Here is a 16,948-nt window from a genome sequence, read left to right on the forward strand (position 1 = left end):
TCACGATAATTGACAATAGGCCTATTTGTATTTATTTTCCAGCGTCCATGCCTTGAATGTGCTCACATCCGAACATGCCGTAGATATAAGTTTGCAACTCGAAAAACATGACAATTTGAAATTTTGCTATTCTTGTGATATATTTTATTATTTTCTTCACACAAAAACATGCAGCTATTGCTTAAAAGCCTCAATGCCGCCATTTCGGGCAATTTTTAGTGTTGCGATAGTTGTGTTTCAAACGCATTATCAACATGGAGCTTACATACTAAATCATTCTGCAACAAGCTGACTAAAATAGTAGATTGCATGGACATCGCATGCAGAACATTTTTGTTGATTGAAGCGCATAACATTTTTGCACAAAAATCTATGAAATGGAAAGTTACTGGCTTTATCTTTGCGTCTCGTCGGACCACAGGGTTCTAGGAATTGCTAGGTTGCTGTGGTCACCTCCAATTATTGACGTCAGTCGTTGCTAGGCAACGCAGACCGAGTCTTTGGCCGTGTGGCCCACTAATAAGTAATGGTCGTTACTTCATGTATGGCACGTTAAGCGATAATAAGCCGTCGAAGAGGGACTTACTATAAATACATAAATAGAAAATCTTGCCTTTTGAAGTCGTAGTGAATGACATTCTTTAAAAATAGTAATTCGTGATTAACCATTACGTAACCGCATTTAACTTGCACCACTTTTCATATTACTAGCTGTTTTCAAAATTTTTGATTCCTTTCTATATCTTTATTACAAAAAGTGCCAAAAGGCGGGACAAGTTGTGCTTATGTTGTGACAAATCGTACCACGACTCATGTGGGACCGGTACACCCATATAAAGACACAGGAATAAGAAGCGTCAGAAAACAAACAACCCGCAATAGGATTTGCTTCCTTTCAACTTAATAGCACAATCGTCACATTACAGTTCTTTTGGAAATTTATACGTTATTTAACGTTATTTCGGTAAAGAACTTTGCAACAACTCTTTGTAAAGATCGAAGCAGATCTGCTGAAACTTATTCTGCGCATCAAATCTTTAGAAGAGCATAATATTAACTCGTAGTTCTTATTCTGAACACAATTGATTTGAAAAACCATTGTGTATTGTGCGGCATATAAAGCCTAAGCTTAACGCTTGTGAAAGTTTTTTTCAAAGCTGAAACAATGCATAATCTAATTTACGACAACTATCAAACAAAGTGATAGCTATCTACGAGAAACTTGTGTCTATATGCCTTCTCCTTGAAAATTTATTTTCGTTTGTTTATCTCTGCGCTCTGATATTGTTTGCGACCGTCGATACTCGCTTTTATGGTGGAATTTATTTCAAGTTTTTGGTCATGGATTCTTGCTATTAGCATTTGGCGAGAATTAAATTATCTAATCTATGCAGAACCCCTTTAAAAGAATTAGGACAGAGAATTCTATTTGTTCTTCTTGCTACCTTGTGTTGTTTGAATATTGTTTGCGTTTCAGTACAGATATATATGATGTATAGGTACATTATTGAGGGTCATAATAGCCTAAATTCTGATGCGGATTGTTGTCAGATTTGAGAAATCCCCAAGTTGCTTTGGGCTAAAATGATGACCTATTAAGGTCTATGGCCAAAAGCAATGTTTGTTATTGCTTTGAAATGGCGACAAATGGATATTGATATAATGTTGTGTCAACACTCATATCGACAACATCACATCGAAGCAGAGAACTTTTTCAAAACCAAATACGGTTTTCATAAACTTATGGTATCTTTCCTAAAATGTTGTTTTTCCCATTTTTACGGTTGTTGCTAATACTTTTTTATCTAAGTAGACGGTGCCCCCAAGTGATGTGCCATGTCCGCAAAACTACGTCATATCTTAACGATCGTTGAATTTCTTCAGAATAAACTATACAGCAAATCACTGATATAATTAGTGACCTGCCTCGAAGGTACTGATGCCAGAATTGCTTCTAATAACAAGTTAGTCTATCTCCACCGGTTATCAATTTATGGAAGGACGTCATGCCAAAGGCCACTTTCCTTTCTAACAGGGGTATACCTACATGTTAGGCTACGGCATAAACACACGTTTTATTTTCCCAGAAAATTTTATTTCGTAACGATCGCGTCATAATTGTACTCGACGGGCGTTACAGGCTTTGTTTGGTAAAACGTATTCACTTACAGCACACACAAGTTCAAGTTCAAGTTCACACAAGTTTCAGTAAAATGTTGTAACGCAGTCGCAACTCTTAAGCGACTGCGTACAAAAATAAAGCGCTTTGATCTTTAAACGGAACAGCACAAAAACAGTTGAAGATAAAATGCATTTTTGGCAAAATTAAGGCAAAATTTTTGCCTCAAATTATACAAATGATTAGTAGAATAGTTTTTCTTGCCATCGCGTCTTAACAACAAGTTGCCGTTAAAAGCAAAGGAAGTTGATTGATTAGCAAAAAACACGAGTTCGAATCACGTGAGCATAAATCGACAAATTATAAAGCAGGAAAATCAACAGAAAGTGATTTCCCTTGTCATAAATTAAAAAGTACAACACATAATGCACTTTTCAGTAAAAAAGTAGACGCATTATAAATATATAGATATACGTAAAAAATAATAAATGTACATTTTGAAAGTATGTATGATGGTGTGAACCATCTGTCAAGGGGGTAAAATGTACAAACAAAAAACGCAAACAAACGACAGGTTATCATCGTACAATGGCTGCATCTTATTTAAAAGACTTGAATAAGCAGAAAAAGCAGCAAACATTGAGCAGGGACATGCACATTAAGGTAGTAGTGTCACATCCGAAATTGAGAAAGTGTAGCGCTCAAAAGTTTTATATAAGCCTAAAATGAAAACAGGTTTAATAAATTTTGCTGCAACTTTCATTAAAACTAAACACTACAAAAAGTTATAGTTAAATTTTTGATGTAGGGAGTTTTTGATTCGAGAAACATCTTATTCAAATCACTAATGGTCGGCTGGACTTGAGTAATTATGAATCGGTATCATCATAATTACTCGTTATTTTCCTTGTACTGAGTGGATTTCCTAGAAACTTCTATCAACCGTACACGACGTTCAGACAGAGTATTATTGACCTTTCATCATTGTGTGATTGGAACTGACAGTTAAAATGTCTCGAAAAGCAGAATATAATATATACGTCGAACTTGTTATCGTATAAGAATATAAGTGTTTGCGGGAATAAGTGCAATAATGAGCTCCAAACGACATATACAACATGAAAACAAGAAATATTCTTAGATGCATATCTGATAGGCAGCGGTGACATAAAAGCAAGCCCCAAAAAGTATGTTAAAGCCAATGAACTGAATAAACCTACAAAAGCTTGGCGAGCGTACGCAAGCGTTGTGAAGCTGCAATATTCTTGGTTAAAGAATCTTAGAGGACCCTAAAAGCGAAGCGCGCCTCGGTTTTCGGGATCATGCGTTATAACAACAAAATAACACAAAATTGATCGCGTTCCACTCAGGTTTGATTTCCAAAGAAGGGAAATAGGTCGAACGATTTCAACTGGAATAATTTGATTCTTGTTTTTGAAGAAGACGAATTGAAGAAAAAGAAATTGGCTTTGGATCTTAAGAAGTTAAATCGTGCAGTTAGATTCGTGTTTCGTCGTTAAGAAATCAACCTAAACGTCGGTCTTATTCTTTGTGTTGCTTCGTAGCATAACGGGGTAAGCAGACAGGAGAATACATTGCCAACCTAGTCGATTGAGTCATTAGCAGCAGCTATTAATAGCACGTTTTAGCTTGGCTTCATTCCTGAGATATGATGTGGCTTTCCTTAGTTTTTCTTGGTTAAAATCGGGTGTTTTCATTTACCACATAAAAAGTTCAACCGCTCGCCTCAAGGTAATGGTAAATCGTCAAGCTGTATTCAGGCATACGATGCAGCTTCTTTGTTACGGGGTTTTCAATTAAGCTTGGTGTCTTTTCATGTGTAAAGAAAGATGATCGGAGCGTGAAAAGCATCTTCCGCAAACCAGGCATTTGAAAGGTTTTGCGCCGGTGTGCTTGCGCATGTGTCGCGTCAGCTCGTCCGATCTCGCGAAACGCCAGTCGCAACCTTGCCAGTTACAGGTGTACGGCTTCTCTCCTGTATAAATGAAAGCAATTTACCAAAGGAAGGAATCAGTTTTCTAAATTAAAACGTTAACATTATAAAATGACATAAAAGACCAAATATCAAACATAAAAATGTATCGAAAAAATTATGGCGATGAGCAGCGTAATGAGCGCGGTCTAGAGCGAGCGGATACGCTTCCGTGCCTGAACCAGCAAAAACATGTGCTCGGTTAACTCTTTTTCGTCCGACAGCAACTCACTAACCTGCTATTCTGTGCTTTAATGACATCGAAAATCAACCGTAATTGCGCATTCCTGTCGGCTAGCACTTAGATTGACGTCATGGTTGTTTTAAGAACAAGTTATTTATTATATTCGATTGCGAACTAAACAATGCAAGTCAAGCGAGCTATTCTACGTACAAAGTATATAGAAAAGTAACAGGCCATCGCAAATGGTTCGTGTTTTTCTATCTTTCAGCGTGGTATCAATATGCGGCATAAGCGTTTGCTTTCTGATGACAAACGCCAATACTATCAACTGGCGCCACTATTCAGTTTTTGCCTTTCAAAGGCAAATGTTGTTTAAAAAAGCTGATGTTTTGCTTAAAATCTGATTGACAAACTAAGGAAGTGATGACATGGAGTCCATTTATTTGGCAGAAAAAATAATAAACGTTTTTTGTTCCTTTTCTTGTTATTTTGTTGCTTCCACCCACGCGTTTAAATTTCTAAAAGGCTTTTTAATTTTTTCTTGTCACATTCTCTACCTGGTCGTATCGGGCGTCTGTCTTTGTCGAACCCCACACGACGCGATAAACACTTAGGCTGACAGAAAGCATTCTTTTCCTTATTACATTCTGAACTTCTAAGTGCGATTTTGCTCTGCTGCAGAGGCATTCGTTGTAACAACTTTGCTGTTTGTTTATTAAAAAGTTGAAAATGACGTCAAAACGGTGGTTGATTGTTTGAAGGTGGTCCGCGATAAAAGCCGCTTATTTCTTGCAACAGAAAAAAAGCGAAAGAAACGACCACGAACACAGTACTTTAAGTGAAAGGCACGAAAAACGGAAACGCCAATAAACGTGATGCTTATGTTCGACCGCAACAGGTTGAAGTTAACCCGCGGCAGAATAATTAATAACGTAGCCTACCAGACATATCTATAGGTACCTATAGTTACAGATATACCTATAGGTACAGATATGGGCCATTGAGGTATAAATCGATATTAGAATGATCAAACGGGCTATAATATGTCTTACCTGTGTGCGTTCTTTGATGTGCCTTGAGGTGTGAGCTTTTGGTGTAGGCTTTTGAGCAACCTGTAATGAATCAATCGAGTCAGTTGGCTTGTCAAAAAGAAGTTCAAACTTTATACAGTAAATGACGCTTAGCCTGCTTATGAAACAAAACACCACATATAAACATACACAACGCCAAGGACTTGCCTTTTCCGTAAACAAACATTGCTTAAACTGCGTGGCCGTTTAACGGAATGAAAAGTTCGTATTGTTTGTGTAAAAGAATGTTCTTTTATTGACAGAAATCTGTTACAAAGAAGCCCGGAGATAGCGGAGATAATGAAGATAGGCCCAGTCGGAATATGCAATTACTTGATGCTCTGTGCAGGTCTGTAACGGCGCCGGCGCCTAAATGTCAGACATTTCCCTTCAAACCGCTCTACCCTTCTAACTCATACATACAGGTTATTGTACTACTCGAACGTGATTGTTTACGTGCATACTTTTTGTTTTAAAATAGTTCGACAAGCCTTCAGCAACTACCTTTTAGGAAAACGTAAACATCTCACGCCGGAAAGATTGTTCTTGTATTACTTAGAAGTCACGTTCATGTGATATGTGTTTATATTGCCAAACCGATCGCTCGCAAGACAAATGATAAAGAATTCTATTTTTATCTGCTAATGGGAAAAAGAAAAACCGCGGAATATGAGGTTTGCTCGTGAGATTGCACGACACATTTTTGCGTTCTTATAATTTCTTTTGAAAAGGTCCAAAAAAGCAGAAGTTGCATTGCAAATAGTTTACGGTTGCATGCGCAAAAGGTTTGCGCTCCGAGCTCAATCTTTAATCTAAGTTTGCTAAATCTGAAAATTTGCCTTAGCAAAAGCGAAAGTTACAAGCAATCGAATTGCCGCATTGCAACAGCTGTGACCTCAAATATCTAACGCCCTTCTGCTCTTACTGAATGCAAATACAAATTTAATTTTTTTCCTCTGTTATAAACACTCACCGGTGTGGTTGCATTTGTGGACCCGCTTCTTCTCCAAATCTGGGTTGTTGCGTCGGCTGTATCTCGGTCTATACGGGATCGTGCCGTTGATCGCCATGGAGTAGGGAGGTGGGACGGACACGGAGAGGTAAGGATGACTTCTGGGATGGGAAAGGTTGCTCGCGTGGAGTCGGCTTTCTAAGGGATGAGGATGTTGGTGATGGACATGGTTGTGACTGATAGGGGGGTTTTGTTGTGGGGAAATAACGTCGGATTCTGGGGTTTCCACGATCGAAGGGAAGTTGATCTGATGAGGGGGGAAGAAGGGTTGATGGTTTTGGGCAAAGGAGTTATGGGTTTCTACTGAGGCACAGGTAAACGCGGGGTTAGGACCGTATGGTCCTACAACAAAGGGCTTTTCTTGCTTTGGGATGATGTGGTCATTCATTTGGGTAGTTGGATGACCGCTGATTTCGTTGCTGTATCTTCTAGGGGCATTGGCTTGGGTGACGGGGTGCATATTGTCGTTGTACCCTATCGTTGGAGGTATGGGTAAAACATTCTCGCCCCACCGGTTCTGCATGTTAGGGCTGCACTCCATGACCTCGGTCTTGATGTTGTTGCACATAATATGAGTTGGAGAGCACGCCTGGGGAGCCGGCATGTGAGCAGGGGAGAGGGATGCAGGTATCGGAGAAGAAGATGGAATGGAACATCGGTCAGTGGTAAGGCTGGTGGATCGTGTTCTCTGGTACATGTTCATCATGCTCTCTGCTTGCTCGTCCAAGTTTGTCACCGTGATGGACGGAAGGGAAGCGTGGCGACGTTGGTCGTAACCAACTCCCAATTCGGATTCAGATGGTAGCCTAGTCTTGGTGTACGTTTCATGGTGAACACCGTTGAAGCCCTGGACATTTACAGGAGACGAGGCAACGGAGGACGGAGAAGAGGGATGGAGAACTGCGTCCGAGTTCTTTATGAAACTCGACACGGGTGGTATGTTCAACATATCCGGACTTCCGGGCGGTGACGTCATTGGATTAGACGCAGCGGAAGATGTTGCGATGACATCATGTTCAGGCGATTGATGTGGCGGGGTGTGGTAGTGGTGCGAGTTCTGTTGTTTTACTACCAGATTAAAATTAACGTTGACACACGAACCGTTGTTGGTCTCGATGTTGCTGTAGTTGTTCGTTTGCTGGTAAAGATTGCCTTGGGCTTCTTGTGTAGATTGCTGGAAGCCTGGATAATATCGAAAAATAATCGTTAAATGAATATGTGAAGACGTTTTTGGTGCTTTTGTGAGGCATAAAAACAAATACAATGCAAAGAAGAAGAACACTGTAAAAACATTACCTGCTGTTGTGTAATTGCCTCTTGAAGTATTATTGAGAATGTCAAAGATATCTGAAGCACTCTCGCGTCGGTAAGTAGTGGGGTCTGAGGAGAAAGTAGGTCGCATAGCAACGGCAGGTGGATGCATCATCATCTCTGTTCTCTTCATCGGGGATAGATTGTCGATCGGTTGGTTGACGTAGTAATCAGCCATTTTACTCTGAAAGCAAATGTTGAAGTGATGAAAAGTTACCCAAATATGTTCAATAAGGCAAAAGTGTCCCGATTATTTTCATTAGTGGCCACAAACAATACATGAAATGGCAGTTGGAGACAGCAGGTTGGCCTATTCGTCATAGCGGTGCCGTTTACATAAGCGTGAGGTTGACCCAAAGCTTTGAAGGGAAATCAAGCGACACTTTATTTCCCCCGGTGTCGTGATATGGCGCACACTGTTCGGTTGCGTGAGTACGCGATGCGTTTTGGTTATTAATGAAGCGACCGACAATCTGTTTAAACAAAAACTTATTTGCTCTGGTGGCGATGTTTTTCTCCACCCTCGAATCAAAGAAAACAGCAAGTTCGCAAAAAGGAAAGTCTCACTTCACGAACTGGGAAAAGCAGGGCTTCGTTCTCCTGCCCATTTATCAAGATTAAGCAATTCGTTGTGATCGGAAAACTTGCCGGAGGTAAAACAAATCAAAATCGGCCCAATTATAATCAATTTAAAATGATCTTCATTCTTATCCGTTTAAAACACCGCAAGTTTTCCGACGTGTTGGTCATGTCACGTTCGAAGAGCTAACTCATAATCTTAGTTAACCAGATTTTGATATTTAATTCGCAATGGCACATGGGTAGACGACATTCCGTGTGTAATTTCACAAAGGTGCATGACCGAAGATGTATTTGAACGTCGAGATATGTTTTTTTGCCACATGCACGTGGTAAACCAGACAACATGTTAACAACACATTTAAGCCCAACTATTACTAGAGGTGCAAAAGGTCACTCTGTTATGTTGGTATGAGTACTATGGAGTAAATTGTAGGTCGACCAGACGATCACAATGCCTGGTAGTGCCTGTTTCATAAAATTGCAGTGAGTAAGTGCAAAGTTCCCTTTTTATAAGACAATGAATCACGGGATTATAAAAGCGAGTTTACGTCAAAGATTTAACAAAAGAACGCCGCCCAAGTACAAGTCCAATCACCAATCAACTACTTGCTGATAGGCACAAACCGCTCAGGGCAAACTTGGCTTCGACATACTTCGTTTATCAGTAAATAGCGACGTATATACACAATGACATCAATTCGGGTCGCGAATTACGCCGTTTTAAGTAAACAGATGCGACATTTCTGTGCATCAGGCCATATTTGATTAAATATTTTCACAAGTAAATTGCCGGATTAAGAAATTAACCTTGACTGCTGGATGTTCCTAGTAAACTCTCGTTATGACCATAACGGCTTCGCCTTCACATCTTTTATCAGTTTGACCAGACAACATTAGATTAATGGGCAACAAACGTAAGTACGCAAACGTGTCAACGACAGAGCAGCGAAAGCATCAAAATAAGTCAAAGCGCATCCGAGATGGTAATACCGCTGAAGGCACCGGCTGTGTCATTGTGTGTTAGTTTGTCTTACAGCCGGTATCAGATATCTTGACCGGGCATCGAAATAAGACGTTTTGAGTAATAATTTCAACTGCCTGTTATTTACACATTATATTTGTTTGCCTTGGGATATTTTTTCCAACCCACGATGCACTTGCGAGAAATTACTCGGTGAAAATTAAAAATTCCAAGAAGCAAGGGTACAGTAAGATAAAGGGAAGAAAAAATATCGCGGTAAATCAACGCCTTATTCACAGAGCCAAGTACGACGTGTACCGGTAAATAAGCATCAACACGCGCTATCAATGTTGTACCTGCTCTCGATTGTTTGTAACAAACAGGCATTGAGTACGTGACATTGAACACTTTCAGTTACGAATTGCGTGAAACATGAAAAAATACTGGCCCAGGTTTCAAAGCATAACGTGTTAAGGCGATATGAGACATCTTGTACAGGGTAAAAGTGCCAGTGTATACCAACGCGAGTGCTAATTTCAACACAGCGTGAAACGCAAGCACCAGTCACTTTAACAAGAGAACGAAGTTGCGCATAAACAGCATAGCTTGTTTGGTCAGGCGAGAGACAAAGCTTGTGGTTTTGTACGCTTCGCTGCCTTGCCGAGTTCTGCTTCTCCTCTGCTGCGAAAGCAGATATTACCTCTGACATTAACTAGACGCGAGATTCGAGCTCTGTGCAATTGCCATACCTTCCTATTTACCCTGGTTAATCCGGCATAAATTCTAACAAGCTATAAAAGACGGGGTTAAGAGGGAGCCTATTTTTATCTGCTTGTTTACTTCGTATTCCCAATAACCAGGAATTGACCGAAAAATGAAAGCAAAGAACACCCAGCCACGTAACAAAAAAATTCATCAAGCTTATTTCGTAAAGACAATCATACGACACGCAAGCTTTTTTACTAGTGGCAAGACAAATTTATTTGATGGCGTTTTTGTTTTTGGGCTTTAAGTACATACCACATACACCTTTCTCAGTCAAGCAGATGCCCTCTCAAAGAGACTGGCCAGATTCTTGTACTATGGTTGTTGCCGAAATGCAAGATCGATTCGTGCCTGCATGGCCCGAAAAGTATCCTTCTTAAGTCGTTTAACTATCAGAAAATTACATTTAAACGGCCCTAAAATGTTGAACAAGGATCGACTGATACCTGTGATTATATTTGGCTTATCAATTAATTACCAAAGGCTGAAAAAAGATGTATCAGATCGGCTTACCAATCTGACACAATACAAGGTTTTCGGTTATCGATAAATCCTTTGAAAAGCCAGCCCAAGTTTGACTTAAACAAGACTGAAATGTCATTCACACGACTGATACCTTTGGTAATTACCGCTGGGGAAATATTTTAGCAACATTATTGGTTTTATTGCGATATGGGTTTGGAAACTCTCTTGTTATGCACAGCAATAACGAAAACTATTTACATTTATATATCGAATTTAACAGTTATTTTAAACTTTACAGCTTGTCTGTTTTGTACACTTTCACTTTGTCTAAAAATTGCAAAAAAACAAAATAAACTTCTGTACGAAGAACACGAAATTCCAGCGGTTTTCAAGCGTTTGGTTAGAGGTTGCTTCCAAGGCGTTTTCGGAATAAATAGAATACTCGAAATTGCAGAAAATTTGACTATTTAGAAAGATCTTGAACGTTTCATCATTGGCAAATTTTTAGTCAAAATTATTTCAACGGTCACTTAAAAGTGAAACGTAGGAGCAATATTAAAACTATTTAGAAGTTAAGGATGAACAGCGCGTTTCGGATCACCTGTTTTCGCTAAGCAGCAGGAAATGCGTTCTCGAAAAATCATGGTTAATGTGCAGCAAGAGCATTGGTGGACGTCATATGTTTTTCTAGCTTAAAACCTATTGCCGGTTGATGAACGCCGATCAAGATTTTAGCGGAAATTCACGGGATAAATTTTGGACAAAGTAAAATTGGTTTACAATTTCAAAAATGGAACCTTCAATTTCGTTAAGCTTGTTTAAAGAGCAGATTTTAGAGAAACCTTTAAAAAAATTTATGTATACAGTATATCGATTTCACTTATGCAAATTTCCAAAGCAAACTCCCTTCGAATTTTAGGCGATGTATATTACAGGTGACGTCATGATTTTCTCACTCCATCAGTCAACTACTTGTGGAAGAATCAAACTGCTTTGTGTAAATAAATAAACACGAAATTTAGGGCGCAGAAAGGTTTGAGCCGATTGTATTGGGCCCGATTTATCTCCCCGACTTCTTTTCATATTTTATAAAACCGATTATATGCCCGGCGAAACCAGTGCTTTTAAGTGTGTAAACTCACCTGCATCTTAGCGAAGCAAGTGCCGATATTATCGACGAATTTGTCACGAAATCTCTTAGTCGGATTCACAACTAGCGAAGATTATCTCAAACCAAGTTTTAATCCGTTTTAAAATAACCTAACCGTAAGTGGATGTAACGTTCCAGAAACACGATGGTAAACGTATTTGTCTGTAGCAAAGTATTACGTAATGGCTGATAAATGACATATCGTAAATGTGTCATCAACAACATCTAAGTCATCACTTTTTAATTGATCACCAACCTCAAGAGTTCCAACAGATGTTTCGGTTAGTGGATGTTGCTCGAATGAAGCGAACTCCACAGAGGAGGCCGGAGAAAAAGATGAAGCCTCGGATGCCGATGTAGCTTGTTCAAGAGATTGGAAAGAGAGTAAGTTCTCTGCGGGATCTGGGGCGCTGAAGTTCGGCGGAAGGTAGTTCAGAGCCACGGCAGCAGCCATTTGATGTTGTACTTATAGTGCTTGGTATACCCAGGCACGAGTCAAGATTTACAAAGTCGGTATTGGCTGCAATAAGACAATATGGTTTTTCAATCAACGGTAACCTAATGCAACTAAAATCGCCAAACACAAGTTGGCGTTTGTAACAACTGCAACTAAACCAAAATCTTTATAAAATATCCTTTAATTGAAGTTCGCGCTTAAATATAGGCCACTCAGTCCTCGGTCTTGACCGCTATTTATCAACTTCTATGCTTAACAAAGCGACGGCATGCGAGAAGCACAGGGACAGGAAATAAAATTAAATGATATATTTCGACGACCCTACAGTCCTGCTCCCGAATCTAAATGTCTGCCTACCAATGTAGCTGCGATTGAAATGCGCAACTTTACATACAAGTAAATGAATATATACATGTGAGAGTCGCGACCGGTTAATTATTACAGCCCTGTTCTTTCTTCTCTCGTTATTTTGTTTGCGTTATACGCTACTCCATGCCAACACGTTAATTTTTTTGTTGATCGCCGGGGTAATTACCATCATTATAACTATTGTCGCAATGGAGATGAAAAAATAAACGAGGACCGGTCAGGCAAAAAGGAAAAAAGTTACCCAAAAACGAACTGTGCCTAAGTCAATACCCAATGCAAATAACCACGACCAAAATTTAACCTGGAAGTTTTTTCTTACTTGTCACATTCGTTGATACAAGGCTAGCGCGTGACAAACGTTAACCGGCCGCATGACTTATGCTCAATAACCTACTTCAAGTAAATAATTTCTCAACGACAAATTAATTGAATTGACTTAGCCGTTGGAAAGCAAATTGAAATGGTTTTACGAACGGTGGAATACTAAATCTAATTTAATACCAACGCTCGTACAAATATTTGTGTTCCAGTCACACAATATTTTGCGAGATCGTGTATATCGGTGTGTTGATACGAGTTTTGTAAACGTTAGTTGGCCTATACCCTATAGGCCTATACCTTCACAAATCAGTTCTCGATCGTTTTTTGCTACTCTACAATTACTCACAGAGGAAATGATTTAGCAAAAAATCGATCCGGAATTCGGAAAAAGAAAAGCTATACAATAACGTATTGGCAACATGGCTGTAACAATTAAAGTAACTTCAAATTTTGTCAACTAACAATTAAGTTTCATGTTCGATTATATTCGGTCAAGAAATCGCTGTAATGTTTCGCGTGAAATTACCACCTTCGACAGACATAGATTATACAGTTAAGAAGACCGTAACTTGCAATTTTTCGGCAAGGTAGCTTTAAATCTTACCTGATAGCAGGTTAGCGAGGGTGCTCTTCAAATTCAGTTGCGGTTTGCGCGGAACGAAGTTGTCTTTGCTGTCTGGTTTCAGAATTTCTTTTCGGTTAATAATCGTGGAGCTTGGACGGCTCTTCTTTCACGTTTGAAGATATTCTTGGAGAGAGATCAGCCCACAAGTAGAAGGCTTCGTTGTTGCAAATATGGCGAAAAAGTATATTGGTAATGCGTTTGCTTCGTTTTTTGCCCTTCGGCAGTCAACTTTGCGATGGCTTTGGCAAGCGCGTTGGTGCCAACAGCCTGTCTCAGTAAATCGTCTGTAAAATATGAGTAATTTTGATCAAAAAAAGATAACATGTGTTGTCGCTGGAACATGCAAAATTGATTAATTTCACTTCAAAGGATAAACTTCGTTTTGTCCATTTCTTCAAAAAATACAGCCACGGTAATTAGGTTGGAAGTATCACGTGCGCACTAAATAGCTTAATCACATTATTTTGTAGGGGTCATGAACTAAACCACATTGATATCACTTTGGATCAGCTCAAGAGTGCTTCCGATTAATTGCTAACATTGAATTTTTGTCACAAATCTCGTAATGACACCGTTGTTTTTGGTTGCAAAATCGCTTTATCAAATCCATTATTACATTGTAGAACGGCAGGTTAATTGTTAAATTAAGCTGTACTTTCTAGCTTAATAACGCGTAATTTTCCAAAAAATCCTCTCGAAGAAAACTGTAAATGGCCCTTTGTAATGAGCAAAGGAAACACCTAATTTAAAGCCGAAGCCAACTAACAATTACCCTTCAAATAACAACCAAAACATCATCATTTTCACTTGGACTTTTGTCTTCCTTTAATATTAAAACCAACACCTGTATTTTAACTTCCTGACTTGGCTGCTATGACCTAAATGCCAGCCGAAAAACGTCCGCCTTGATTTAAAGCATACAAGGCAAGTACTAAGCTTAGCCTTGAGCAGGTTTTCTGACGCAGTCCAGAAGAACATAGCGAAGATGATAAGAAGGCCGTGTCTACTTCAACATAGCGCTTTTTTCTGCAGCTTTACATAACGGTCATGCATAAAATTGAGTTATCAAGGCAAATCTAAGACACTGTTTACGGTAATTGATTCTGATAACTACACTCCATGCCTTGAGCTGGCCTAAATGGTGGCGTTTTTCTTGTTTAACGTTATTCATTTTTGTAGAAGGGCGTAAATAACTAATCCAAGTGAAACTCATAAAGCCACTGCAATTGTCGTTTTTTGTTTCCTGTGTTGACCGAACATTATTACACTACGCACTTGTGTGTGCGATCAGCCATTAGTAGATGCAGCTTGCCTATATATGCCTCGCACTGGAGAAATTTTCTGCTCGTAACCGACCATCTTGCTTTGAAGTTTAGGCCATAACCAGCCGATACGCATACTTTTACGCCAATCTCTAACTTCACGCTCATTTGGGAATGCTATGTCCTCTCTTTTACTTGTGACGTACACGCTTTGTCACGCAAGCTAGCGTGCGATCTGTTTTGACGACGAAGAACAAAGACAATCAAAACTTTGCAATTCGCATTCATTGCTGCGCTAAAAAGCACACTTTATCTTCAATTAATCATCTTCCTAAAGTAAATGTAACACATCTTTAACAAATCGGTCTAATTTGACAAATTCAACAACGATACTGCAAAAATGATATAAAACGCCACAAAATATACAAAAATAAACCCAGATTGCAGATATCGAGTTGCAAAATCAAAGAAGCAAAAATGCGGCACTACCCAGAGTAACCTAAGCCTCTTTCCAGTTAATCAATGTAGCGGATTGAACTGGACCAACTAGTTTGTACACGTTCGTATTGTTTACACTTAGCTATAGCAGGTCTGGAAGAACTTACTGTTGAAACTATACTGTTGTAACAATTTCTGAATATAATTAAATCAAGCAATTAAAGTTCCAAAGCAATGTAGTTCTTAATAATATTCTACTAGTACTAAGGTGCTATATGGCCCAATAAATACTAGATTAACTTAAACATTTTGACCAACAATGTTTCAAACTATTTAATTAGGTCTGTAATTTGACCACTGCTGAAATCTCCAAGTTTTGTAGTCGGCAGAAAGTGATGGTTTTGATTGCGAGCCTGAAGACAACATGCAATAGAAGGCGCAATCCACCGTCCGAAGGGGAGGTCAAAGGACTTTCAAATTTCACGTCTTACCCTTGTCAATGTGTAAATCACTTTTAGTTCGCACCAGCTTTGACTGGTTCCCTAGTCACTTATCCAATATAGTTAGATACCTTAGAATAATTAAATGGATAACTGACGGTAACATGCAATCAGCTTCATCTGCAAACAAGCTGTTAGATAAGAAATTTCATAACAGGTAAACAGATTTAAGTTTTTAATACGTGTCAAGAAAACCGGTAACCAACTTCACGTCGGTCCCGGTTTGATACTGTTACCACGTTTTTTACACGGTGCAAAAAGTTTGAAACCGACAAAGCAAGCGGTATGGGAGCATCAAAAAGAAAGCACTTTAGCTACAGTTAACATAACAACACGCCCAGAAATATGATTGTGTACAAACTGAATTAGCCGCCTTTTTTGAGTAAATTCAAGGTATAAATTTGTGTTTGTATGGGCTGTCAAAATGTAATTAACTCACTCGCTTTCTCTACCGTGTTGATACAGTACAGAGGTTAACTAAAAAATGCTAACTATCCAATCTAAGAATCTTGATTTTGATCAGCACAATGCCAGTCATATTTGAAACGCAGACTTATACTTGAAATTGCTATTTATTCAAATACGTAAGTTTTAATTGCAAATGAATGCAACAGTGCTACTACTCAAATTATCTTGAAAGGAGTATCTCATTGCTTTTTACCGGATACCAGCCGAAACACGGTTCATTTAGAACTGCCAGTCAAAACCGTTAAACTTATGGGGGACTTGACATAAAAGAATACGTTGAAGAAAAATATTTATTTTCAAAACTGTAGTTTCCGGAGAAGGTTATGAGAAACAAAATGGTCTTTCAACGATGTGGCGGCGATGAAAAAGGCACAAAAGTGTTCTGTTCCGTTTACGACGTCCATTCGGGGAATAAAATCACTATAATAGCAGCAACAAATCGTTTTCAAACAAAACTATTTTTACCGTATAAATGTGTCAGAAGATATTAACTTACGGTATACTGTAATATATTCAACTCGAAAAACACATTTCTTCTTTTGTAATATCTACGAAAGAAATGGGTTTAAGTAGTGACAAGGGCGAAATATACATCGCGAAACCTTCCTTTTCTATTTCATATCGTTCTATATACAAGATTTTCGCTGTAATTATACCCCGAAACTTATCATGTTTAAACTGTTTAAGATGCAAAACTGACTATACACGGACACTCTTGGTAATTTTACTGTCTGGGTTGCCCGCTAATTGCTTTTGATATTTTTGTGTGCGTTTAACCGTATTTGTATAATAACTATATCGATTTCTGATCACTAAAAGATCGTACAACAACAACAAGTCCATTTTAAGTGTTTTATCAATATCAATTGATCAACAAATACAGCTATAGTTAATTG

At 38.8% G+C, this 16,948-nt stretch overlaps 1 protein-coding gene across 1 annotated transcript; it reads right to left on the reverse strand.

The window, feature by feature from the left end:
* Positions 1 to 2,639: 2,639 nt before the first annotated feature.
* On the reverse strand, positions 2,640 to 14,189 carry LOC143450240 (uncharacterized). The gene is made up of 6 exons (XM_076950705.1): positions 13,364 to 14,189; positions 11,869 to 12,132; positions 7,675 to 7,873; positions 6,340 to 7,560; positions 5,349 to 5,408; positions 2,640 to 4,115 (listed from the first exon to the last, which is right to left on the reverse strand). Exons 2-6 carry the CDS (start codon positions 12,064 to 12,066, stop codon positions 3,937 to 3,939), a joined length of 1,857 nt encoding a protein of 618 aa, XP_076806820.1. The 5' UTR covers positions 12,067 to 12,132; positions 13,364 to 14,189; the 3' UTR covers positions 2,640 to 3,936.
* Positions 14,190 to 16,948: the final 2,759 nt, after the last annotated feature.

Source organism: Clavelina lepadiformis, chromosome 1 (genome assembly GCF_947623445.1).
Source record: "Clavelina lepadiformis chromosome 1, kaClaLepa1.1, whole genome shotgun sequence".
Taxonomy (NCBI): domain Eukaryota; kingdom Metazoa; phylum Chordata; class Ascidiacea; order Aplousobranchia; family Clavelinidae; genus Clavelina; species Clavelina lepadiformis.